The sequence below is a fragment of the Patiria miniata genome, unplaced genomic scaffold, assembly GCF_015706575.1.
Source record: "Patiria miniata isolate m_02_andy unplaced genomic scaffold, ASM1570657v1 HiC_scaffold_7, whole genome shotgun sequence".
NCBI classification, from domain to species: Eukaryota; Metazoa; Echinodermata; class Asteroidea; order Valvatida; family Asterinidae; genus Patiria; species Patiria miniata.
Window position 1 is genome coordinate 35,172,443 of NW_024037074.1, and position 26,401 is coordinate 35,198,843.

The window sequence follows — 26,401 nt, forward strand, 5'->3', positions numbered from 1 at the left end:
AATGGAAGTTCTATTGCACTGTGAATAGAACTTCCATTGCACGGTGTCACTGCTGCTGGTGGTAGCGCTGTTTTAAATCGAGATAAATTGAATATGATTGTTCTTAACCTGTCGAACAGTTTGCATTAATATAAATATGATGAACTTGTCGAACTTTTAAACAGTTTTTAACCTGAATAAATTGGCTATTAAAAGTCAACCAATCAGATGACAAGGATTTATTCAGGTGTTATATAAAACAAATAATGAATGTTTCACGTTCGTGCAATGGAAAGAATAATTTCATTCGGTGACTTATGAAATGTTCCATTCCACTCGGCCTCGCCTCGTGGAATGGAACATTTCATCTGTCACCTCATGAAATTATTCTTACCATTGCACTCACAAACATTCATTATTTGTATAATATACATTAAGAGGGTAACTAGTGCTTTGGAGGTCTGGCCCATTCGAATACAACGTTTTACAGATACTGCCATTTTTGTGGTCGCCATGGTAATCTAAGGAGGTATTTCAAAAGAAATATATCCCGTCATGCCATGGGACGTACTTCTATTGAAATGACGCCTGCGAAAACCACGTGACCACAAAGATGGCGGTATTCGTGAAACGGTTCGCTTTGCACACGGCGTTAACCCCAACATTCCTCAATCCTCCAGAGTCCTCCGGGCAGTTTTGGAGGATTTTGGAGGCTGAATGCAACATACAATTTTGGAGGATCGGGATTGAGGGCACATGGCCATTCAGTATTGGTTGATTTTGGAGGGATGAGGCTGAATGCATTTTGAGAGGCTGGGCTTTGGGAGGATTTTGAAGGTTTGAGGCAGTGAGTATCCTTCATTTGAAATACATTTTGTAAGTGCAAAATTTGGAGGATTGAGGTTGGTTCCTATGCAAAAAGGGCCAAGGGGTTTAATGTGCAAGATGAGTTTAGTCGGGTTGACAGTGCGCACATAATGTGGCTTGCAAGCTTCACATAATTTATACAGAGCAAGCTTCGAAACTTTGTCAGCATTTATACAAAATATACAATGAATAAGCTTCTATACCCATACAACCCCTTCGACCTGTTTTGTCTCACCATTAATTATGAAATGACCATCATTATCAGTACAACCACTCCTAGTCTAGCCAACATTTAAGTTACTTCTCTGTTTATAGCCCGATTACACATCTTGTTTTGATAGTCCTAGCTGCAATGATATACATATACATTGAATACAACAATGCTCTGAATACATGATGCGTTATCAAGGGCGGCAAGATATATAATTAAATAGGCCCAAGTTAAAACCTTTTTACGTGTACCAACCTTACTCCGCAGATTGCCGCCCTTGGGTATTATTGCAAGTTATTCGCAAACTATTATAGTCGCCAAAATGCACCACCAAGATACCAGTTTCTTACCTAATAGTCGACATTCTGAGTATAACCTATCCCGCAGGTACGTGCATAAACTTCATTTGTTTGTATTTTCTATCACTCAGAGACAAATTCATCAGGGAACTTCGTCGATATAGCCACTATTTTCATCCCCCACCAAAAGAAAAGAGAAAACTCTTGTCGACTTGTTTCCCATGGTGCGCTGAGATAATGACCTCTCTGTTGTAACCTCCAGGTGGCGCCCTGCTCGTCTACGTATATGCCACTTCCAATATTATACAAAAAAATAAGGTACTTACACTTACTGGGTATTAAGGCAGTGTGGAAAGGTTAGCAAAAGTTACCATTCCAATTAATACCAACCTATTGAACAGACATCTCCATTGGCTCAGTTTTTTCCAACCCGCAAAGCTAAACATCTTGAGACCATGGGTCGGGTATTCGATTTTTTTAAATTCACCCCTGTACTGACCATGACTGTATAGGCCGCTGACCCAAGGCAAACCCTTGAATAGTGAATATGCATGACACTATGGTAAAGTGACCATCAATACAGTTAACATAGTGGACAGTCAGTAATGAAAATTTACGACTGCGTATTACGTCTCAATCTAGGATAAAAATCCTCTGCCTTTGTGCTTTGCATGCCGTACGTCAAAGGCTTCTGCAGGAGATTTCACCTTTTTCTCAAAAAGTATCTGGATCTGAGTCTGAAACAGCTACTATCGATTTTTTTTTTTAATACATGTCCAGTCTCAGTGATTGAGTTATGCAGTTCTGTGAATCATTGATAATTAATTCGTTTGGACCTCTAAACATATAGATCAATTAAGGTACGGGTGCAAAGCTCTAAGCGACCCTGAACAATCCAAAGTAGGTGGTATCCGCATAGAGGGCGACAGTCACGTTGGGAATAGACAGCTTGATGGCAATCTGATCATCTTCTGACATGTGCACTACTCCGCCTATGTAGCACGTGCTCTGCTTGGCATCAGCACTGATGTTGGACTTGACGCACGTGAAGCGCGGCTGGCCGTTGATGCAGATGCTTTGGCCAACTGTGTTGTTTGAATCGTAGAAAAGGACCTGTGGAGTGGATACAAATAACATCTTGAGGTTTCCATGCTGACGGCAGCAACAATTAGAAGCTTTCGCAGTTTGACACCGGATCTCTTTTGTAAGTTGTGTGTGGTTTACAGTCAACGTTTCGAGGCGAGCAGTGTGCTCTGTTAGTCAAGAAGCAGTCTTGTGATGACGAAAAGGGCATCACTCGATGGCTTGAATTTGCACACGTTCTTCCCAGTACCAACGAATTAATAACAGGGTATGCTACTTGTCACATTCTCGTCACTGCAAACTTCCACTTAAAAAAAAACATTCGAGTGACATGTTGTAAGCTTTAATACTGAATTAGAAGAAAGCAAATTGAAAACTTTTGTCGTTGAGTTTGAAAACGCCGCGCATTGACTTTTCGAGTGTTTTTTTTCTGCAGCATCAGTCTGCGAGCTGTAATTTTCTAACGAGTCTTGCAGAGTCATGCAGAGGAGGATGTTCGGGCCGACCAAGAAACGTTCATGAAGATGGTGGGTCAGGGGAGCAAATCTAAGAAATCTCAGGCGACATGCAGCAATTTCGGGGCCAAACCTGCGAAGCATTTTTAGCCGGCAAGACATTATTGCGACTGCCGATCACTTCGAGTTCTGCTTACGGTTTCCAATGTTACGTATACTGCTACTAGATCAAGTCAACCGTAGGTATTCACTTTACATATAGTGGTATAGTCTTGACAACTTCTATCTTCTACTTTCTTTCAAAATGTGAACTCAAAGGAAAGTTAAAAAAAAGTACCTGACTGTAGACGTAATACCAGCCACTCTCATGAACGGTGACACTGCCCACAATGCTGAGCGAAACGAACTCCCCTGCGCTGGGTGACATTTCCCACATTTGAGGACCTCTTATCCATCCGTCTGTAAAGACATCATAACATTTGTAATATTACTGTGAACAATAACATACCACCCCAAAAGAAAGGAAATGCAAGAATTGCCTTCACTAATATATATATCACTACCAAATTTTGAGGACCTTTTAAGAGGAAGATTCAGGAAGAATATTCCAGGAAACACGTGTACATTATAAAAACTGAAGTGTTGAATCCAACACTTGCATGAATTCGGTCAGTGAACACACTTTAAACCAGCATTTTAAAATGTTAAATCCAACACTTTAACTTTTAATTCAACATTTAAAAATGTTGATCATGTTGATTTAACACTTTCAAAGTGTTAACTTTGAGAAATGTTCAATTAACACTTAAATTGTTTAATTAATAGTAGAGGTGTTGGATCTAACTTTTAAAGTGCCGGGTTCAATATTTGAATTGCTGGATTGAACACTTTTAAAGTGTGTGGTCACTGACCGAATTCATCTAAGCGTTCGATTCAACACTTCAGTTTTTGGACTGTACGGAACAGATCTGAACTAAAATCTCAATTTAGGCCTGCATGGGCGTGATCCGTACACGGATCTCAGACGTGTAAGGCGAGGACAGCAACACTGCGCCAACTAAAACTCCACAAGAAATAGTTTATAGTGAATGATATCAGACTATTTCATTCTTACCACCAGGGATTGGGATGTTGCCGTCTCGGTTTCCGTGGACATGAGCTGCCTTTCCAAACATGAGCACACGAGCTGCAACACGATACATGAATTCACTGGCATGTTACTCTAATCTCTTCAATAACAATTATCTTAGGCAATATCATCATGGGTTTCAGACAATCATGTTAAAACCGAGGTTTCTCTTAGTATGACAGGCAAAGCAGCAACCCTAATGTACACCACGGATAGTTCATTATCATGTTGCAGCCATTTGATTGTTTTCCCCATTCAAATCAATGTAACCAAACCGATGCTGGAAGGAAAAATAGTCTGGTTCCTTTTTGCACAAAAAACATAATCATTCAGTACTGTTATTAGATACAGGGAAACCGACTGAAATGGTGGCAGTATAATAAAGGTGTGTTTGGAATGAAGTCAATCCTCCATCAAAGCACTAAGTCAAAGATCGGAAAAGAGTGTAGTAGTTTGTGCACATAATCATGCAATTCTTTCTAATTCTTGTTCACGAAACTTGTTCCAGCAGGTGTTTTCAGTAGGTGCTACCTAACCCGATAGGAACTTTGTCTCACTAAACAGGTCTATTTCTGCTTCAATTAGGGAATCAGATCTGATATATGAGGCTTTAAGGTTGGAGTATTTCCTCTTGGCTGGGATATGAAAAGCTTCCAATTTTTTTGGAACAGCTTTAGCCGAATCACAGACGATGCCGAGGTTTAGAAAAGCCCAATTAGAACGTCCATGGCTAGACTAGTTCGGTACCAAAACGCTCACGTGAAAGGTGAAGTTCGACATATCGAGACTTCATTTCGCACCGTGACAGCAGGCGCGGATCCAAGGGGGGTTTGAGGTCAAAAAAAATCATGGAAATTCATTAAAACTAACGCGAATATTAATAATAAAGCGTGGTACGAGCCCCCCCCCACCTATTGGTTTTACGGAGGTTGTCTACATATTCAGCAATGATTTGCTGATGACCCCCCCCCCTGCAAAAATTCCTGGACCCGCCCCTGGACAGCTTCTCTAACCTTGCAAAGCATCATCTGTTCCGATGCCTTTCATCACAGGCTTGTCATTATCTGCATGAAATTAGTTATAACAGAGAATGTATATTAAGATCTTTATACCATCATAATAAGCCATTGTCTTCCAAAAACGAAAAACCCCTTTTGACACACAGTCAGCCCATCAAATAGTACATGAAAAAGTGACCTCACCGATGCAATGTTTACACCTCTTGTCCCGTTTCTTCTTCCCGTCCCCTCGGCCGCCATCACCCCTTTCCTCTTCCTCCAAGGGCTGGGCTATGTCGTCTGGAGACTCTTCGCGTCGCCGTTTCATGCGATTTTTTGAACTAGGGTTACGATGCTGCTGGCGAGGTGACAACTCCAGGTCGGAGTTCAACGCCAGAGTCAACGCCAGGTCGTCGTCAAGCGGCGGCCTTGTTGGAATTGTCGGCCATGTTGGAATAATTGTCGACGAGGGAGATTCTTCGGGTGACATCTATTAAGGGGTAAATGTGTCGACAGTGTCGTGAATATGATTTAGCCCTAAAATTGCGGGAGCTTACAATATCTCTTTCTGTCTTAAATAATTTGAAATCTTCGTGTCATCTTCATTTGACAAAGCTGGAATAAACTGACTAATAAAAAGAGCCACTTCAAAACGAATGTCCAGGGTTTTGGCGAAGACATTTTTTCAAGATATACTGTAAAATTACCGGATGCTTCTATTTATAATTCCTAAAGGGAAAAAAAACCCTCAACTGAGATATAGACCTACTGTCCTTTAACCCTACTTTATCACTGATCAAAGTGTTTTTTTAGAAAACAAACATGGGAATTAAAAATATTGTTCGAAGTCCAATGTACATGTTTAAACAGGCTTTCAGAGAATTCGCGTGAAGCAAACAACATACAAAAAAGTACCGCCAACGTGCCGGTGAGTAAAATTTGGAGTCCGTGAAACTCGTCCTCATAGATCATTACTCCAATATAACAGTATACGAAATAGCAATAAGGTCGCGTTCCAACAAAGAAACTCAAAGAAAGTCATTTTGATCGCTGAAGCACGTGTGTAAATCTTGGGGATGGAGAGTATGTACCCCTCACTCCAATTTTTCACTGGGGACGGGCCCCTGTAACCCCCATACGTTTGTGCTGAACAAACAACAAGATACAGGTCTAGTAAAGCTGGTGCAAGGATGCAGAACAAGGACGTCAATCGCTTCTCAAAAGTGGGGGGGGGGGGGGGGGAGGACATACATTCATCAGAACTAATGCGAGCGCAAAGGGCGAAGCCCTTACGGCGTGGGGTCCGGGGCCCGCTTAAAAGGGCGCCAAAAAATTTCTGACCACTTAACCACTTTTTTTTTAGCAAAAGATCATTATTTAAACATCATTTTCGAATTTGGAGTCATCGAATCAGCTACTCTGAGCTATAGAATGAAATCTAGGCTACCATTTCCATTCGTGGACGAAGTTGGGGAACAAACGATATGATATCCCGACCCCCACCGATTGACGCCCAAGGGGCAGACTATTCTACTCATAGGCCTATATCGCGAAAATAAATAAAACAAGCGGCGCCAGACTAATAAACATTGTGTTGTAGATGCTACAATACATGCAATATACATGCTACAAGGCATGCTACAATGAATAGACAAGTTGCCAACCGAAGGGGTTGGAAAACTTTGGAAAGCCAACGGGGCAAACATTATTAATGTTTCCAAACATATCGTTGTATTGTTGAAAATACAAAATGAACCAACAAACCCCACCAAAGACTTTTTTAAAATGTCTCTTTCTTACATAAGGCCAAACAAGTATCCGGTTTCTGGTATGCGCGCGCGTCGCCGTAGCCGTGCGCGTCGGCAAAATTAAAAAGCTTTTTTTTTCAATATAAGATGTCTCAAAACCGCCAAACTCACTGGTTTGACTAGAATCCTGCTGCTGCACAAATTTAACGTGTTTTTAGATGGGAATACGATCGAGTATAAGCTTTATGTGGCTTCTCTGGTCTCCCATATATTTTGCACTGAATTTAGTCGGGCACCACCAACAGACGATGTTGTAATTTTATAATTGTGCGTCTGGAAGCCAGACTGAGGGAGCGATGGTCGTGTATCTGGAGCCTGTAAACGCTTTTTGATGAGCGCAAGGGAGTAGACTAATGACCAGCCTGGCAGCTCATGCCCGATGTCAATGTCGATGTATGGTCTAACGTTACTACCGTTTTCTCTGTTTTTTTTTTCTCATGACTATCCAAATTTCCCGAAGAATGTTCATGTCGGTCGAGATCGTAAGTGGGTGCAGAATTCTCAAGCCTTATTGCCTTACTGAGGTCACCTCAAGCTCGACTTTGAAGGATATTTTTGAGAGTTTTAAGGGGATCTAAGCGTCATCTGCAACATCAGCCGACATTTGAAGAAAAAAAAAATAAGAGGAAAAAACCGCGTCGCTGCACCACTTTTGGGGCAAGCTCCATACCAAAAACCGGAGATTTATTTGGCCTAATGAGGGTGTTAATATGCAAATTGTTGGCAAAATCTGTTGCCAGCCACGGCTTAAAGGGTTCATGACATACATTTTTCTCAGAACATATTTTGTGCAACTTTCTATCCTCTTAAATGTATGAAAACTTTTTGACATCCCTTTTTGGTTAATTTTATTCAAAATTGCAAGTCTTTGAACATATAAAACTTACTATGCTTTCTCGACCACAGAGGGCGCTGTTGCTGTGATGTCATTTCAGGAAGACACTGTTCAGTTTTGGGGTTTTCTGTTCAAATTGTGAACCCAAAACTTTGCTCATTGAAAACATTTGTGAGAAAAATGTGCTCACTGGCTTACTGCTGTGTACTGACACAGTATAACGAATCACAAAGGAAAAGGGAATTTTTGACAGCAGAACACTAAAAAATTCTGGCAACTTTTTGCGCTGAAATGCCTGTAAACATTGAGGTTTCTTGTCTGAAATGACATCACACTTTTGCTCATGAATATGAAACTTCGCATTAGCATAAATACCAAAAAGGCACCAAAATATCCTTGAAAATGGCAAAACGAAAATTGAAAATAACTTTAAATGGGACACAAAGGCGCATTTTCATTATAAATGCAGGATTGCATCAAAATAACATTGCACAACCCTTTAAATTTATGCCCGTGTGGTAGCCCATACAAAATGACGCTCAAGGTTTACAAACGAAAGGCAAACCCCATTCAGCTGGTCCCATACAAGTTTAAGTCACAGTGAGATTGGTAACCAGTGTAATTCACAAATGTGAGTCAGTCTCTTGGAGTGAGGAAAAAAAGCGAACAATAGCCTGGTTTCCCGAGACTAACAAAAATAATTTAAGTAGTGAAAGAACTTGTAAATCGTCCAAATTCACTCAAAAGCCCTGGGAAACTGAGGGATTTTTTTTTTTTTTGGTCATCAAATTGAGAACGATTATGTGCGCACATGTTTATTGTATGATACTTGGCAGGCCAAAAAAAAAATAAGTCGGTCTCTGGTCAGCGCGCGCGTCGATTTTAAGCATGCGCGTCGATCTTTTTTTTTTCCAAAATGTTCCGCGGTAGCTCCAACAGCGCCCTCTATTTCCGCACCTCCTCAATTTTTTTTTTACCAAAGAGCACCAAGGAATGGGAAGTTACACCAAGGCAAATGATCGAAAGCACCAAGGCAAATTATGGAGGCCACCAATGTACATGAGGACACCAAAAAAGCAAAATAGTACCCATCTTGTCTGTACAATCCAAGCTGAAGAAAAAAAAAAAAAAAAGGAAAAAAAAAAAAAAAAGCCGCGTGGCCGCGTCAATTCCGGATCTTTGGTCTGACCAGAGACCGAATATTTTTTTTTTTTGGCCTTTTGGAATATTTCTCTATATGGTTTGATGTAGTTTATCATGCATATCAAATCTCGGTTTCTCGCCGGAATGAAAACAACAATAGTCTTCTTTGAATGTCTGGTTGAACTCGGCAGCTTCGTATTGCGCTCGGTCGAGTCAGGCAACAAAAGACCACACAAAATAGCCAAAGTTCAACCGCCTGATAAGGGGCTGTCCCTCCGCACGCAAGGACAAAAGTTGTTTGCTCAGGTTTGACGGTGAACTGGGTTAGGTTTTTCCCCAAAGCAGAAAATAGCCACATATTGGATGTTAGATCTTTACTTTCTGTTTGCAGAACCAGCTGCGTTTCATTGTTCACTGAATATAACAATAGATTCCAAATATTGAATACACACCTTTGCAGCTTTGTCTCATGCGTGGGTGCTGGGCAAAGGGACGATTTAAAGGTGCAGTTTCGGTCGAAAAAATGAGTGCTTTGATTTGTTTATGACCATATTTCAAAGGTTTGGGTCAAATAAAATCTAAATAATTTTTGTAAAAACGGCCCTGTTTGTTCACTTCCGACGAGGCACCCCTGCAATTGCCATACTGTAATCTCGGAATAAAACCGAATTATGAGCCAAAACTGGAGACATCTATCTAGTGCCGCGATTGATTTATGTAGCATAGAGGTGACAAGTGACAAATTCACTTTGGGAAATCAGGTCCAACAACGAGACTACATTGGTAGAATGCAATGTTTTCGAAAAGAAACATTTGTGACTTGAAGTAAGACTATAACTCCTATCGCTCGATTTTTGAGGGGCACAGTTTGGTAGTGAAGTATATGGAAGGTTTGCGGTAACACCATGTGAATTATATCTCCCTTGAATTGTCAGTTGTGTGGATCTGAGAAGAACCAGTGGTTTCAACTTTCAACTCGACGTTTCGAACATTGTGCTCTGTTCGTCATCAGGAGACTGAGCACACCGTTCGAAACGGCGCATTAAAACCACTGGTTCTTCCCCAGAACCACACAATTTAAGAGAGATGACACTCACATGGTGTTACTATTATGTTTTACCGGGATCATCAGAGGATAGACAAATAAAAGAAGAAACTTGTGAAACAGAAGCTACGTTTGGGAAATTCTATAAATGCTTCACAACATTACCGCAAACAATCCAAACTTTGTTCACGTCCACCACACAAACCTATAGTCTCCCTATAAACATTTCTCCCACGAAAACAGCCCTTATTCAAGATATAGTTCCGTGCTGTAGTTTTTAATGATCTTCCCGACTTTCATTTTTTTCGTGGGAGATGAACGCCTTTAGAGCCGGCCCAAAACGGCGCAATCCAGACGCAAGCGCTCCTGTATAAGTCGGCCTAGTCAGGTGTTCTGACGAAATGCAAGGAATATAGTCCCCAGGAGGTTTACTCCATTTACGTTGCATTACAGGGTGGTCAAGAAATATTCAATAAATCACAAGCCAATCCAAAAATAAACCTCACATCCATTTCAAGATGCGTTCCCCGTATACTATTTTCGAGTTTCACCTCGAAAAATGTATTAATTATTTTTCATTTGGTATTTTCCTAAAGCAGTACAAAAGTTATTCACTTTTGAATGAAACATTCACCCAAAATATCCACCTACGTTCAGCTATTCATAAAAAGAGAATAAATGGCCAAAATCTGAGGCCTATTTGTGGTCTCGGAATGGAATTCCCGCTAAACTTTAACTCTGTCAGTGATAATGCCGCTTCTAAGAAAGGCGAAACCCCCCTCAAAAACCACTGAGGGAAAAAAAGGGGAAATTCCCTTCTGGCTCCGCTAAAAATGGCAACCGAGTACTGCAAGTTCATGATCACTGCGTCAAACACTCTAGAATCGGCAAAATCACGCAAACATAATCAAGCAATCCGAAAACATCAAATTTGACCATGGCAATGTTTAAGCGGAATATGTGCAAATAGGTGGCTACGAACGGGGAGGAGGAGGGATTTTTTCAGCAAGACAAAACTTTCTTGCAAGACCTAACCGCGCGGCTGCTCAAGCAAAAGTGACCGTGTGCTCGAACTTTCAGTTACAAGTTCAATAAAAGTGAACTAGTTCATGCACTTTAATCATTAGGACGTGTTCATTAAATTTGCGCACAAACATGAAAGCCCTTTTATCAGAGGGTTGCAAACGCCCAAAATCGGAATAAGGTAGTATTTCGCAAAAAAAAAAAAGCAAATTGAAAAATCGTTGGGAGAAAAAAAATCACTTTCTGAAGGGTACGGGCATGTATTTTTTTTTTAAAGAGGCCTGCACCTCCAGGCACAAGTTGGCGTGATATTTGGCATATCAACAAGTTTCTTTTAGTTGGTGGGTATATTCAGTAAATTCGTATATTCAAAAAGGGTCAAGTGGTTGGTGAGAACAGTGACTTTTAAAAGCAATTACAACAAAGGTAATTCCTCCTCACAAAAATGAAATTTCATCAATTCCGTAAGATCAGTTACATAAATTGTTGATGATGCATGTATAAGTTCTTAATGTCTCAACGCTACACCCGAGACCATTGTCAAATCAAGAGAATAATGTTGGATAAAATTAATTGAAAATACTTTTTTATCTTCCCCGTATATACAAAAAAAACAAAATATTTCAAAAACTGGGTGCAGTATAAACAGTGTTAATCCCCAAAATAATCTACTACAAAAGCTTACCTTTCCTTGCACGTCTTCTTGCAGAAAGGTGGTCGGCTCTGGTGCAGAACTCCCTTGGTCAGACGATTGCTGGTTGTCATGTCCGCTATCCGACGAAGACCAACGTCGGCACTCGGACTTCAACGCGGCAACTTCCCGCTCAAGGGAGTCCAGCCTCTCCAGCAACTTGTCGACATCCACCGAGGAAGAAGAGGCCAGCCCTGGAGATGAACATGGCTGGATACCGGCCGACGATGAAGAACAAGGTTCAGCGGACAGTAGGTACACATACGCCAGAAGAGACCCGATGACCACGACCGTTAACAGCACGGCTACCACTCCCACCACCAGCACCGCGTTGACAGTGCGGCTCAGACCGGCAGCCGACTTTGCCCGGCACACCTCCGGATCGACCAGGCGTTGATACGGATGAGACTTAGTCATGATGAAACAAACAAAACCCTGCGAATTTTTTTTCAGCTCGAGACTTCAAACTATTGCACCTTACTTGGAGTATTACCTAACTCTCTATAGTCTACTCGAGGTATCCTCCTGCAGCTGCGGATAGCTAAGGCTCTTCTTCGGTGTCTTGCTCTGACATCTTGCCGTTCTCTATCGTGCGAGGATTTCGATCTAAATGATGAAATTGAAAAGAATATCGTAACGTTGACTAAATTCATCAACCTCGTTCACAGGGTGTACTTATAACCATTACAACTGAAAAATCATGTGTTTTCCATCTCACGCTACGACAAATTATTGCTTCCGTCTGTGTCGTACCCAGACTATTAAAACGTGCAATATTTTTGAACGTGCGGGGCGAGCGAGCATCTAGTGGGAGCGTACTTCCCGGTGCCATGGGGACGAGGTTGCTAAATTCATTGATGGAATCTGTTTTCAACTTGGCAGAGTATGAACTGTATGTATTCAATTCATAAAAGGTAACGTTGTACTAAACGGTGATTTTCTAATCACCATTGTAATTCATGTTCAGATGATAAAATGGCGCACGAGTCCATGCAGAACAATGTGATCTAAGTGATAACTTGGGAAGATTAAACGTTATGCGTGTGTGAATAATCGCAATTTTAGAGGGAATGTTTAACTTATCAAATTACGGAGGAAGCGCAAGCTGACTGACCGACTGACCGACTGACTGACTGTCACTCGTTAGCCGGGCAGTGCTATCGTATAGGATTAGGACTAGCCTACCCCGTAACGCCAATGAACATGAACTAACTCCGGCCCACTGTATTGTATGAAAAGACTTCCAGTGAATAGCCATTCTGAAGCACTGATTAGAATTGTGTGCGTACTCCAGCCTGATAGGCTTGCCTTGCCTTGTTATTAACATCGCCCCCCCCCCCCATAGGTTACAAACATGTATCAGATGTCCAACAGACTAAAATCATCGCAACCATATACTGCAATGCATTCATAGCTCATCCAAGATAAATTCTTGCTATATTAAATAGGCCTACATCAAAGACCTAATCTAAACAAATTGCCTGCCTCTTGCTGACTGAAAGTAGCATGTATAGTAACCAGCCAAATGAACCAATTTGACTTCATAACAATTTCTGACTAAGCCCCTAGAGTGGTCTTTAAGACAAATCTCACTTCTTAACAAATATATAGCTTCCTCTTTATTATACGATAAATCAGTCTGTTTGGTGAATAGATGCATTATACAAATGGACATATTTAAAATCCCCGTTGACTTCCATTTTGAACGACTTTCAAATCAAAGGTCCTGCGGCTGTAACCGGCGGCGTAACAAAGAGGGGTGTGTGTTGTAAACCCACCCCCAGCTCGAGGCCCGTGTCCCCGCTAAAAATGTTGGCGAAAGCGAAAGTAAATGTTTTCATTGTTAAAAAAAAAACACAATTGAGTGCCCACTTCAAAAAATAAGGCCCCCAAGTCCTCGGTTATGCCACTAGTTGTAACTCGAAAGTGAAAGTGACTTTCAGCTGATTCTTTTCGATAAGTTCACATTTTTCTGAGTAGTTCTGCAAATCAGGGTATAGTGCCCTTGATAGTGAACACAAAGCGCATGTAATGTATAGAACACTCATCGGGGAAAACTAGGGACTTACCCAAGTATCATAGCTTCAGTGAATAAACCCAGTCTATGTTAACTTTTCTCTTCAGATCTCTAATTCACCGTACAAGGAAACAATCTATGCATAACAATTCAGTTACCGGGAAATGAAATAACCTAGACTCACCGAGCATTGCCGAAGATCTCCGGCCAACATTTGCACAATATTGCACGCCGATGTGCTGCGTGCAAGGCGAAGCACTCTGTGTCACAGTACGGAATTCTGAACTGCGTAATAAAATTTACAGGGTAGGCACAAAGGGCGTCGATACTGGGTTTTGCAAGGTAATGGCTCCCAGGTGAGCAGCTATTGTTCGCGCCAAAACTGACGGGACAAAGGTTAGTTTGTTGCTCACCGCGTGGGCGCCACACATTGGTTTTTTTTCCCACCAAAACCTAGGCTTCGTCTCAGATTTGGTTGCGTATCTGGCTCGAAGATTATTTCTGAAGTAGCAATGTCAACACCAAAAAAAAATATGACAAAGCACTAAACGTTTTGGCCGCTTGTTATATGTTTTATTGGTTTCCAAATACGAAGAAGAACCCAAATTGAGCCTCGGTCCAAAAGTCAAGGGCCTAAAAAAAAAAAGCTCAGGGAGCCGAGACGGAGATGAAGCCAAGTTTTGGAAAACACCCACAAGTAGCGCGAGCCAAACGGGCGAAGTGAGCATCACCTGCTCACAATGCAGCAAGGCCGCTTCAGAAGCTGTTGTCTATGGCTACGTCTAGACTACACGAGAACAAGCTGACAATAAGCCTCTGAACTGATGACGTCACACTTTGTTTACGTGTGCGCTTTTATATCGTCCCTACCAGGCTCCCATAAGAAAGCACCCGTGTAAACAAAGTGGACGTCATCATAGCCTAGGACGCCTGTTTCGGACATAGCCTAAATTTCAATTACTTCTTGGTTCTTGCATTTCCGTGACGCCCAGATAAAAATAACCATAAAAGGCATAACCAACTTCAAAATCAAAAACAAAATTACACACTGAAATTTTTACCTTCATTTCTTTATTATAATCAAATTAATGTGGGGTCTTGGTTTTACAAAAGAAATTGGATTACATATATGCACACGGCCAAAATAACTTTATCGTATATGTCACCTTGATGATGTCACCTTGATACTTAGCGAACGTATAGTTGAGGACAATATCACGGCGCCCATGAGTGGTTAGTAAACTGGTCGCGCCAACTGCAAAAGATAATTTGTGAGCGTTAAAGTGTGAGCGTATTTTAAAGTGTGGGGACAACCGTGCACGCGCGATATGCACACAAGGCCAAAAAAAAAGTCTCCGGTTTCTGGTATGGAGCTTGCCCAAAATGTGGTGCGGCGATGCGGCTTTTTTTTTTTTTACCTGATTTTGTGGCTTCAAATGTGTGCTGATGACTGCAAATGGTGCCCGACTAAACTTAGTGCAAATATATGGGAGTCCAGACAGGCCACATAAAGCTTATTCTCGACCATAACCCAATCTAAAAACACGTTAAAATTGTGCAGCAGCAGGATTCCAGTCAAACCAGTGAGTTTGGCGGTTTTGAGACATCATCTTTCATTGAAAAAAAACCTTTTTCATTTTGCCGACGCGCATGGCTACGGCGACGCGCGCGCATACCAGAAACCGGAGACTTTTTTTTGGGGCCTAATCGTAGAACTGGAATCCCAATTTTATTCAAAAAATCGTCCTTCGAAGGTCCCCTCATATTATCAACAGCGCCATAAAAGTAGGCGCTTGTCATTATAAAAAGGTCATTCAACTATAATGCACAATATATGTATAAGGGTTGTATACAACAGTCCTCATGAGTATGAAAACACCGGCAATCGTGGACCTAGGTCAAAAGGGTTAGGGCACAATCGACCACGATTGACCGAACGTCCACGATTGAAATTTCGTGTACAAAACCAATGAGAGCTGTTGCTAAAGCGTTTCGAGTACAAACAAAGGAATGATCAGTAAGGGGTCCACCATTGCCGGTGTTTACGAAGATGGGTGCGTTGCAGGTGTCTCAGAGGACATTCTTTGTTATTTCACTTTCGTTACATTAAATGTATACACAATTTTTACTCATGCCTATCCCAGCGATACAAAACCATTGCCCCCTGACTCCATCTTAATGCTAATGGTCAATACAGTAAAAGGGCAACACCACTTTTTATGATTCAGTTTACAAAAACAGATAAACAGTGGTCCAAAAAAAAAAAAAATGTAAATGTTCAGTAAATGAATAGGCTGAAGTTAACACTCTGCCTAGTTTTAGATAACAATTTATGGAACGATTTGACTAATCACAATTAGCTTCATTAATTGAGGTATGGGCATAGACAATAAATTCAAAATTAAGAAAGAAACTAAATTTTTTCAATCATTGAACCCTTTCAATATTTACAAAATACACACAGAACTTTGTTAAAATATCAAAGGCTTTTGAATGTTACCATTTAAAGATGTCACACTTTTGAAGGTAAAAGTTGCATCCCCAATGCGTACGTTGTGAAATGCTATGATAGTAACACAAGCAATCTATATAATGACAATGAACAGAAAGCAACACAGTCCAACAGTTATCCGTTTGAGACTTCCAACACCCCCTCCCCCCCCCCCCCCCAAAAAAAAAAATTACAATAGTTACAATTTGATGTTTTGGGTGGAAACAACAATTTGTACAGACAAAGTCATCATAGAAAAACACAAAGCATACATACTTGAGACTCATACAGTTGGTTTTATACGTTATTTACATGCAAATCCATCATGGTCACACCCACAAAGTCTCCATAAGTAGCAGCATGGGCCATTCTATAAATTTGGGTCCACTTTTTTCTCCTGTCCCTGTTACATCTTACATCTATGATTGTATAATTCTGATGCATTCCTTAATGCAGTCGTCCTCCAAGAGTGATTATGACAAGCAAACTACCTAACCAACATGTAAAAAAATTGTTTGAAGTCATTCTTAATGATACATCAAATCAAATTACAACGTACCACGGTAACAGGGACAAACTTTGGACCCTAAATTATAGAATGACCCTCATACAAGTTAAGGCCATGACATTCTTTGGTGCAATATGCTACCTACGCGCACCATGTAACATCTTTCCATTAGGTTAAAACATCTGTGTCTGTATGGCATCAATCCTATTTGTTCCCCCCCCAAAAAAAAATTGAGTTGACAAATAAAAATAACAGTACATACTTCTGTATTTTATGGGCTTGGGGCACGAACAATAGATAATACTTTGTGACCATTTATTAGAGCCAGGCATACTGCGGCAATGGGCTTCGCGCACCAACAAGAGAGCCTGCTTTTTGACCAATTTTGAGAGCCCAGAGGACGAGACACACCGTGTACGTGTACTGATTTGTGTAAATACAGTACGACGCACGACTAAGTTTATTGAGAACGTGCACAAGCCCATGGCGTTTTAGCGTGAGCATCTGGCTTGGTCGGCAATGCGTTTGAACATCTCTCCCAGAGTCCCTGCGGTCTCCCCCAACTCTCCCTTTCTTACCGTTGAGGGGGTACTTGTGCATGGAGCCCGTAACGTCACCGACACCACCAAGTAACACTCCACGTTTTTTTGGTTTTCAGTTTTTTTCACATTTTTAAACATTATTCATCAAGGCCTACCATTGCACGAAGTTTCAAAGCTTCAAGAGCTTTACTTTAATAATTATGCTAATTATCCATGGCAACTTTTGCGCGAAAGTGACAATTTTCATTTTCACAAAGTAACACTCAAGTTCCATTTACCATTGTAAAGCATAGCGCGCACTCTGCTCAAATGCAAGCAAAAACATTTTCACGAAGTAACACTTTCCTTGTTTGACCGCGAGAAAACGAAAATTTATAGTTTCGCAGCTTTTTTGGTTTCACAAACTAACACTCACCTTGTTTCTCTTATTTCTTGTTGATTTAAAATACAAACAGGTGAAAAAACAGCATTTTTAATAAATTCAATACATCAAGTGTCCACAACGAGAAACCCAACTGAAAATACTCTGCCGTTTTGATGCAAAGTGTTGTTCTAGAAGGTGTTCAACTTTAGATGCCGTTTTCTCCGATTGCTAGTTTTTACTGGTATGTACATGAGTGTTACTTCGTGGTGTCGGTGACGATATGTTAGAGTATCTGCCAACTCTCTCTGGACAAACTGAGAGGGTGTCCACATCTGGAGTCCACAGGCCTGTGGGTTTCATGCTCAGCAACTGTCACTTAAGTTAGGGTTGAAGTATGACCTCTTCATGAACATCACTTACCAGCCATCCATGTGACCATCCAGCACAAGACCAGTCACTTGGACCAATTCTTGAAAACTGGTATTATGGGCTCATTGGAAAGGACATTGACTTAGCTTTCCAATGAAATACAGAATATGGGAATCAGAAACATCTGACAGAGTCATAGGTATTTTCAGTGCTCAATTTTTCAGGCCTCGGAAATTACAAAAAGGTTTCTCAAATTAACTCCTTGGCAAGGCACATTTCTATAAAAGCATTCAAACTTGATTTGCAGTATACATGTACATTCCTCACTTGTCCATCTGTTTACATTAAGTTTCATCCATATTCTATGTATCATAGGCTGTATCTCAAAATATGTCTCAGCGACTTCCGACTTTTGTGCTGAAGGGTCACATTTGAGCACTCCAAATGACTAATACGTTTACTTCCATCTCGAGAGAAAAACAAAAAACATGCATACATTGCTACAGGTATGTAGAACAAATAACAAATTATGTAAAATGCAACTAAGCAACATGGATTTTCATCACGAAGGCCAGTGCATACTGCATACAAATGCAAAGCGGAATTTGACGTCAGGAAACATTTCCAGCGCAATTCCCCAGATATGAAAAGGTGCTCAAACCTTTGGAAACTCGCACTGAAAATATTTGCAGGTTTTTTTTTTTTTTAACACCTTTGCTTTTTGCATTTGTAAAGTATGAAAACCACCCAATTTCATGCAGCTGCTGTGTAGAAAATACTGCTTAGCAAATTTAGCGGAGAACCAGTGACAAGCAGTGTGCATCACATGACATTTTCACTGGTAACCTGGTTTTGCTAAGCGAATATTTTTCGCGCTTAGAAAATTGCTGTGCTCAGCAGCTCCACGAAATTGGTCTTAATCCAGATGCTCGGCTTTGATTCACAGTGCATAACGATGCACTTTCCACCTGAGGGCGTTGCGTATGCTGGACGCCGAGCCACCGACGACCTTGAAGGCCCAGGCAGCCTGGAGGACCAGCAGGCAGTAGGCCACGGGGAGGGTGACTGTGTACAGATGCTGCTGATTCAGAAGGCTCTGTGGAAGAAAGAAGGGAGTGAAGGACGGGGAAAAACGAAATTTGGTATCAAATGGACTGTTTTGGATTCGGCCTAAGCCCCGCCCACCTTGGGTTTGTGTAAATTTCTCAGTTGTGACTGAGTTTGACTTGACCTACCGTGGTCACCTGACTAAAAGTCGTGATCCAATTGGTCAATGCGCACCGCTTGATTGACAGGCAGAAAGGGACAATACAGGCTATTCCCAATACAGTGAGCCACCAAGGGGCTGCACCAGAAAGTCAATGTTTCAAGTTTACCATCAACAAAAGCATGGCCGACTTGCCATGATTTGAACAAATGTCAGTAGACAACTTGAGGAAATTTTGGATAGATCGGGGCATAGCATTCTGCCGCCTCACAAAAAAACACCATCTTGATAACAAGAAAAGAGAAGAAAAAAGGTACTCGAATCATAAGCTAATGAATTTACTGACTGGATAACCTTACAATTTTAAGTGTCCCGCGCCTTGCAAATATGTCAACCGTCTCCCACAATGCACTGCAAAAAATAGACTCTCCGTGGCAACCTTTTACTGGCGCACTGTATTGGGAATTGCCCGCATTATCACAGAAATGTAACCCAAACAACCCAAGTGTACTGGTCAGACCTTATACCATGAAAAATTGTCCACATTTATTTGTTTGTTGCAACAAAAAAAAACAAAAAAAATCGATGAAATCAACATGAGGCTTACCAATTCAGACACCAGGAAATGTGAGGCGACCACAATAGCGTTGACGTGGTATTTCTTTGTCTCACAGCCCCAGAAAAACAAGATGTTCCACACGATGTGAAGGAGCACAACGGCCATGGTCAGAAAAGCTGTAAGCAAATTAAATTGTATGTCAAATGAGCACATTGTGTGTGTGCATGTTTGTGGTGCAAATCGAGGGCACACATGTTTTTTTAAACATCCTTGTGTAATTGAGGACAGGAGTCAAATCGTGGACGTCCTCGAATAGAAAACATGGATGTCCTCGATTAGAAAAAGTGTACAAAACCAATTGATAGCTGTTCCAAAAAAATTAAGTATGAACAAAAGATCGATGATGAGGAACAATTGGACATCCTCAACTTACACCATAAACAAACCTGTGTGTCCAGATGTACATGTTTGTAGGTGCATATTAAAACCCTAACTTCTTGGGTTTTATTACTAGAAGGTATCCTGAATCCATCAAAATCCAACAGCAAATACCCACAAACATAGCCAAGGAGTTAAACTGTTTGAGATCCTTAATCCATCATAGTCACCCAACATATGGAGGTATCCTGAATCCATCAAAATCATGAAGTTCAGCTAGGCTTACAATCCTTAATCCATCAAAACCCCCCAGTTTGTTCAATATGGAGGTATCCTGAATCCGCTGAAATACTACAAAACAGGGGGATGGATTTTGATAGATTCAGGGTGGTTAGGGTTAAAGCGTTACTGCTGTGTTTTAAACTGCTATTTTTCTGGCAATACAAAGGTTATTCACTTTTGAACGAGAAATTGAGAAAAAAACCCAAAATTGGCCAACTTGGAATAATTATTTTACAAATTTAGATACATTTGTGGCCTGACAAGAATCTAGTTCTTACAGGGTAGACTGGTACCCGCCTCCCTATCAGAATTGATAATGTAGGGACTGGGAAGTGGGAACCAGTTCACACTCTAGGCTGATCTCTTTTTAAGCTTCTTCAGAGGGCTGTAGCAGCCCAAAACAGAAAACAAAAGGAACATTTAAAATTTGTCGAGAGGAAAAGAGTAGAATCTGTTGACGAGCATGGAGAGACAGAGAGTACATGGTGGCATTTTTAGATACAAGCATTGGATCACACTGACCTGATGTGATGAGGAAGTTAGGTGGTCCCCCGTTGATCCCAACGGTTCCCGGCCCCCTCGAATCGGCCACAACGTTGACCAACTGGAAAATGCCGCTCATCACTCCGAAACCAAGACCAGCAACTGCAGATAAGGAATAATAGTTGGTATACACATCACGCATTTATCAAAGCACTTTACACTTTTGTTATGACTGCGCACTGGGCCCACAAAACATTCCTTAGACTGTCTCAGCCCACTCAGGAACAAACAGCATGATGCTCCATTTTGGATGGCACAACCTGCTTCTTTCTTCACCGGACTCATGCTCTGGTGTTTCAGAGGCAACAGTGGCGTGGGCTCGAGCCTGGGTCTGGACACTTGTGCCCTTAAGCAAGACACTTAACCATTATTGCTTCGTCCTTCGGATGGGACGTAAAGCCGTAGGTCCCATGTGTTGTTTAATGCAATGCACGTAAAAGAACCCAGCAACATTTATTGCTAAGAGAAGGGGTTTGCCCCGGTGTTTCTGGCCTCATGTCAACTCCCACGTGGAGTATTTAGGAGAAGAACCAACCAAGAACCAAGGTATGCAATTTGCTCATAATGACAAAGTATCATGCCCAAGGACAAACACACAATCCAACAATAACAATAGCAAAAACACTAGATTCAGGAACAACGCGATTCGCATCTATTACAGTTGAGCAATCTGCGGTTGGCGGCATGGGGCCAAAACTGCATGCCAGCTCTGCAGTGTCACAAGCAAGTTTCAGAAGCACACCCTCTCCTAGACACCCTCTCCTAGATTGACACTTAAAAGCTTTGCTTACCGTATGCATAGACATGCCGTGTGCTGTCAGAGGTAGACTCATTTGCACCTGAAGGTGCTGTGGGATCAGGCGGCCCTGTCTGATTGAATTGCTGTAGGCCATCCTCAGCTTTCCTGTTCACAGTGAAAACAATCGAAGGGTTGCAAACTGAATTTTACACCAAAACACATGTTGAGTAGATGGCTTCACATGATGTGCCAACGAACAACTTTGTGTCTAAGAGAAAGGGTAATCTTAAAATTACCAATATTATTTTTATTATGATTATCAAAAGAGTAATGACCTATATCTATTAAAGTCTGTTCTTATGAGCAGCCGTTTTCCCATACTAAACTTATGCAAGATTTGACCTCAGTGAGGTCATGTTGTGCATCTCTCTATAGGACCGATGACATCATACGCATGAGGTCTATACAGCTCACCCAGGCCGGTGTTTGTTTCCATGGCATGATTGGAAAGACTGAGAATACTTGTATTCCCCCTGGATGGGATGCCAGTCCATCGCAGGTTACTCCCCAGGTATTGATAGTACCCATTTATACTCCTAGTTTGAGAGAGGCAAGTGCGACATGATGATACTCGCCCTGGGGCAAAGCATGAGGCCAGTGTCTGGATTCGAACCCCCGACCCTCTGGTCATGAGTCACCAACCCTAACCACTAGGTTACACTCCCCACGCTCAGTGTCTTTAATAACCCAAAAATGACCTCAAAAAGGTTATTTTCTTTCTTTGTTTTTTTTCTTTATAACTGGCTGGTTAACTAAATAACACAGGGTGTGGCGATTTCCCTTTAACATCTCGCTCTTAGGGGCTTAGATACATCCTTGAACTTGTTTAACAGGTACTTTCATGGGATGTGCTCAAGTGGACTCTCACTTCTTGTTCCTCCAACGCAAACCTTCACTCATTCTATTTGATTTGTTGCCTTTGTATAATGTGAAACTCCTTGCTAAGATCTTGCTTTCCCCCTTCTTATAACTCATCATAGTTCAAGTGAAATATCAACAGATTCCTTTGCTCTTTTTAACTCGCTTCTTTATTTCACGTTTCAGTCATCACCTTTGGCTGATGACCGACCCTTGGCTTAGTGGTTGGTGATGCTCATTAATTAAAAAAAGAAAGACTTTGTTTGCAATACACACCTCAGAAGCTTGTAGTACCCGAAGCGCATCAACTCCTGGAACAGAACCGAGAACGTCAAGGCGAAAGCTAGCTGGTCTCTGAGTGGTACCACTGCAAACCACCATATGGAGGATAACAGCAGCGATACCAGCCAGAAAAACATCCTGTCATTGAAATTTGAATTAAAGAAAATAAGAAATTGGACAGATGATTCCGGGAGTCTCAAGTTAATTAGTCCCCAACTTTTATTTTGGGAATATGCCAGCAGGAGATTATGGAACACCTTTTTTTGTAATTGTCAACATACGATCTTCATTTTGTCTGCTGTTGTTTATGAAACTGACATGTACATGATATTGTTCTTCATAATGGAATTTTGCATTGCAAAATACAACATTTTATTTAAAATGTAAACGACACTTTGAGTGTCTGAAAAGAAGTTTTCAAAACATCAGGGGCCATATGAAGGTTACGTGTAACTCACCCTGCCATCATGACAATGACCCGCAGAGGATTGCGGGCGATTGTGATGATGAAGAGAGATGCCGGGGGTCCATAGGCTATGAAGATTGCACCAAACAGCTGCATCAGCGTCATCTTGCTAATGTGGTAGTCGGTCTTCTCTGTGAAGAAGAAATGACAAGTGGTTGAAGCAAAGTAACTAAATCACACGGTGTGACTGGGTAAAAAGTAACAGGACTTAACATTGACAATGGAATGCATTTGACATACACAGTCAAAGGCTTACATCATCATCACTGCTTCGCCATTCAAACGAATTATGAATAAATTTGTCCACAAACGAACAAAAGCTCTCGGGAAATAACGGAAAATTTCTCTTTTCTTTCAAATCGTAAGTTAACCCAAGACACCAACTACCATCATCTTATTTCTTGATCTTGACCAGATACTGAGGTGATGTATGTGGTACGTTTGGGTCCATTTTGGGCCTTGGGGTAAAATCTGTTGTTGTGCGATGATTTTTTTCAAAGGTCCATTCATAAGGAACTACAAGTACAAGCTCAGACTCACTATCGCCAAATCATGATAAAGATGTTTTAAGAGATGATGGAAAGAATGTTGCAACCTGACGCTACTTCGGCGGTTGTGTACTACAAAGTCTATGGATGGAGAGTCAAGAAAATTTTGTAAGTATTTCCTAACAAAATTGGAAATGTCTCTCAGTTCCAGATTCATGCCTTATCATTTTTGCAATGACTGACCTTCATTGAGATGATATATGAAGAAAAAATGCAGCGTCAGGTTGCAACATTCTTTCCGAAATGATTAGTAGAGTCGTAGTTACTCGAACTACAAAACGTTAGGATTTCTCATTCACAATTAGCCTAGGCCTTTAAATGAAAATAAATTATAAATTTCTTAAGTTTAGAAATTCTGATCCACCCATACATGCCATATAACAGTACACGGCATCTTCTATGCACTAGTACCAGACGGAAATATTGTTTATATACGACGGAAATACATTACCGTAGCTTATTGTGTAGGCTACCGGTTCACAGTTCGGCCAACTTCTCTTCTTGTTCTTCACTTCAGCTGAAGTTCAGGCTGACTTGACCGCGTGATGACTATGTCGGTTGTCGATGCACGATGTCGCTGATGATGAATCGACGACGCGTCGCCAACGTGAAGTGGATTGGTTTTAATAAATCTTCTTTGGTTTCCTCACTGTTTAACCCGTTACAGGTCATCAGTAGTGGTACTACAGTTGTTCAAATGTAAATTACTGATCTGGTACACAATTCACGACAATTAACACGAACAATGCACTTCACTTGCGACGAATACAGGAAGTAAGGCTTTATACTATTTTTATTATAGTGATAAATAAAGTGCGCCCTCTACCAATAATAATTTATTTTGCGCCCCGAACCACAAGGGGGCGTTTTTGAAGCTGAGCCGCGCCGAGAGAGGCCGAGCCGAGGAGAGCAGGTGGGCGCGAGGTATGCTGCTGAAATGTTTACATCTTGAACTTTATCTTCATAGTTCTTATTCCTCCGCAAATGTGCCCCTTTCCATGTAGTACGCCAATGGAAATGGTAACAATGTAATTTGACTGAGTGACTAAAATCCTCACCCTGTCCCTGGGTAAAAGCTAGCTGGAGTTACCCAGCCCTGAGTTTTATCATTGGGTTGTCATCTAGGGCTGGAGCGTATTTTTCTCGTAACTTGTAGTATATTCAAAAATTTTTGGAAAATGTTCAATTTTGTCCCCGTTACACACTAATTGCAACTGCAACTCACCCCAAACTTGCCTGGAATAACCATTACACAGGCCCTTGAAGTAAAAAACGATCCACGATGAAGATTCAGTCTACAATTGCAGTGAAAACAGGAGGAATAACCGCTAACTTGACAACCTTGCTGGATTGGCCAGGACCGCAATTGGTTTGTGCACACAAAAAAATTGTGTACAATGAATGGCGGTCGATTAACAGGCACAGAGAGCGATCGCTGTCAACTACTCGGTTTTGCCGGCTGCGCTGGCTGTTGGCGCATGACGTCACGCGGAAGCGTATGACCCGATGACTGTTTCATGCACTATTGGTTGCGGTTCCAGTACCAAAGCTGTGATGCGAGTGGTAAACCTTATATTAGTGCATGAAACAGTCATCGGGTGTTACGCTTCCGCGTGACGTCATGCGCCAACAGTCAAGGACCTGTGTAATGCCTAATGGTTATTCCAGGCAAGTTTGGGGTGAGTTGCAGTTGCAATTAGTGTGTAACGGGGACAAAATTGAACATTTTCCAAACATTTTTGAATATACTACAAGTTACAAGAAAAATACTCTCCAGCCCTAGATGACAACCCAATGATAAAACTCAGGGCTGGGTAACTCCAGCTAGGTAAAAGCGCATGCTGGGCCATGAACCCATCCCGACATGGGGCGGGGGGGGGGGGGGGGGGGTAGCTTGAGCAACTCCAGCTTAACTAGCTCAAACCATGGAGGAATAGGGGGGGGGGGGGACATTTGATATGCGCATAATCATGATAATGTTTCCCCTCGGTGACCTATCAGCCATCAGGAAGTGATATGTCCTAAAAAAGTCAAAATTAGCAGAGAAAATATTGAACTGAAGTATTTATTGAGAAAACACTCAGAAATGTTCACTAAATTTCAGACCAGTCTTTTTCAGACAAGTCTCATACTTTTGTCATAGGGTTTGTGCACAGGGTGACAAGTGATGGCCAGATATGGGCATCTTTCCCATGGGGTACTAGTAATAATATGCGCCAGTTTGTTTACGGGGCAAAAAGAACATGCGTTGCTAGACCGTAGACACGGGCACATTTTGGAATGACTGCATAATGACTTTTAAGCGCCAAAGTTTTTCATTGACGGTGTGTACACAGCAACGTGTGTAAAAATGCCCCGTCGGCAAAATGGCGCATATTACCGTGAAACACCTTATTTGACCTACAAGACTGGCGTGTACTAGCACTAGCGCTGGAACTGCGGTACCCTCCGAGGGTACTGCTAGAAGTACGGAGGGTACCGTAGTTCAACGCTGCACTCAGTAGAGCTAGGCGTGTGCCAATTATTTGCCATAGATGATAGAAATGTTTGAGGAATTTTGATGTCTAAACGTACCCCAGCACAGATCGAATCCAAGTCTTGGTCTAATTTGAGATGTTAATT

General features: G+C 41.5%; 2 protein-coding genes across 4 annotated transcripts; both read right to left on the reverse strand.

Moving 5' to 3' along the window:
* Nucleotides 1-333: 333 nt before the first annotated feature.
* LOC119746008 lies at nt 334-13,961 on the reverse strand. Of its 2 annotated transcripts, XM_038222758.1 has the most exons (7): nt 13,768-13,961; nt 11,561-12,172; nt 5,226-5,511; nt 5,037-5,087; nt 4,009-4,080; nt 3,232-3,353; nt 334-2,469 (listed from the first exon to the last, which is right to left on the reverse strand). In XM_038222758.1, exons 2-7 carry the CDS (start codon nt 11,981-11,983, stop codon nt 2,233-2,235), a joined length of 1,191 nt encoding a protein of 396 aa, XP_038078686.1. In that variant the 5' UTR covers nt 11,984-12,172; nt 13,768-13,961; the 3' UTR covers nt 334-2,232. The 2 variants fall into 2 exon arrangements, with proteins under 2 accessions (XP_038078686.1, XP_038078689.1); XM_038222761.1 differs by lacking the exon at nt 5,037-5,087.
* Nucleotides 13,962-18,564: 4,603 nt separating this feature from the next.
* LOC119745590 (gamma-secretase subunit Aph-1-like) lies at nt 18,565-24,594 on the reverse strand. Of its 2 annotated transcripts, none has more exons than XM_038222064.1 (7): nt 24,231-24,594; nt 23,224-23,357; nt 22,760-22,903; nt 21,618-21,730; nt 20,806-20,928; nt 19,672-19,799; nt 18,565-18,953 (listed from the first exon to the last, which is right to left on the reverse strand). In XM_038222064.1, the coding sequence occupies exons 2-7, from the start codon at nt 23,334-23,336 to the stop codon at nt 18,798-18,800; spliced, it is 777 nt and encodes a 258-aa protein (XP_038077992.1). In that variant the 5' UTR covers nt 23,337-23,357; nt 24,231-24,594; the 3' UTR covers nt 18,565-18,797. The 2 variants fall into 2 exon arrangements, with proteins under 2 accessions (XP_038077992.1, XP_038077991.1); XM_038222063.1 differs by having other exon boundaries at nt 23,224-23,362.
* Nucleotides 24,595-26,401: the final 1,807 nt, after the last annotated feature.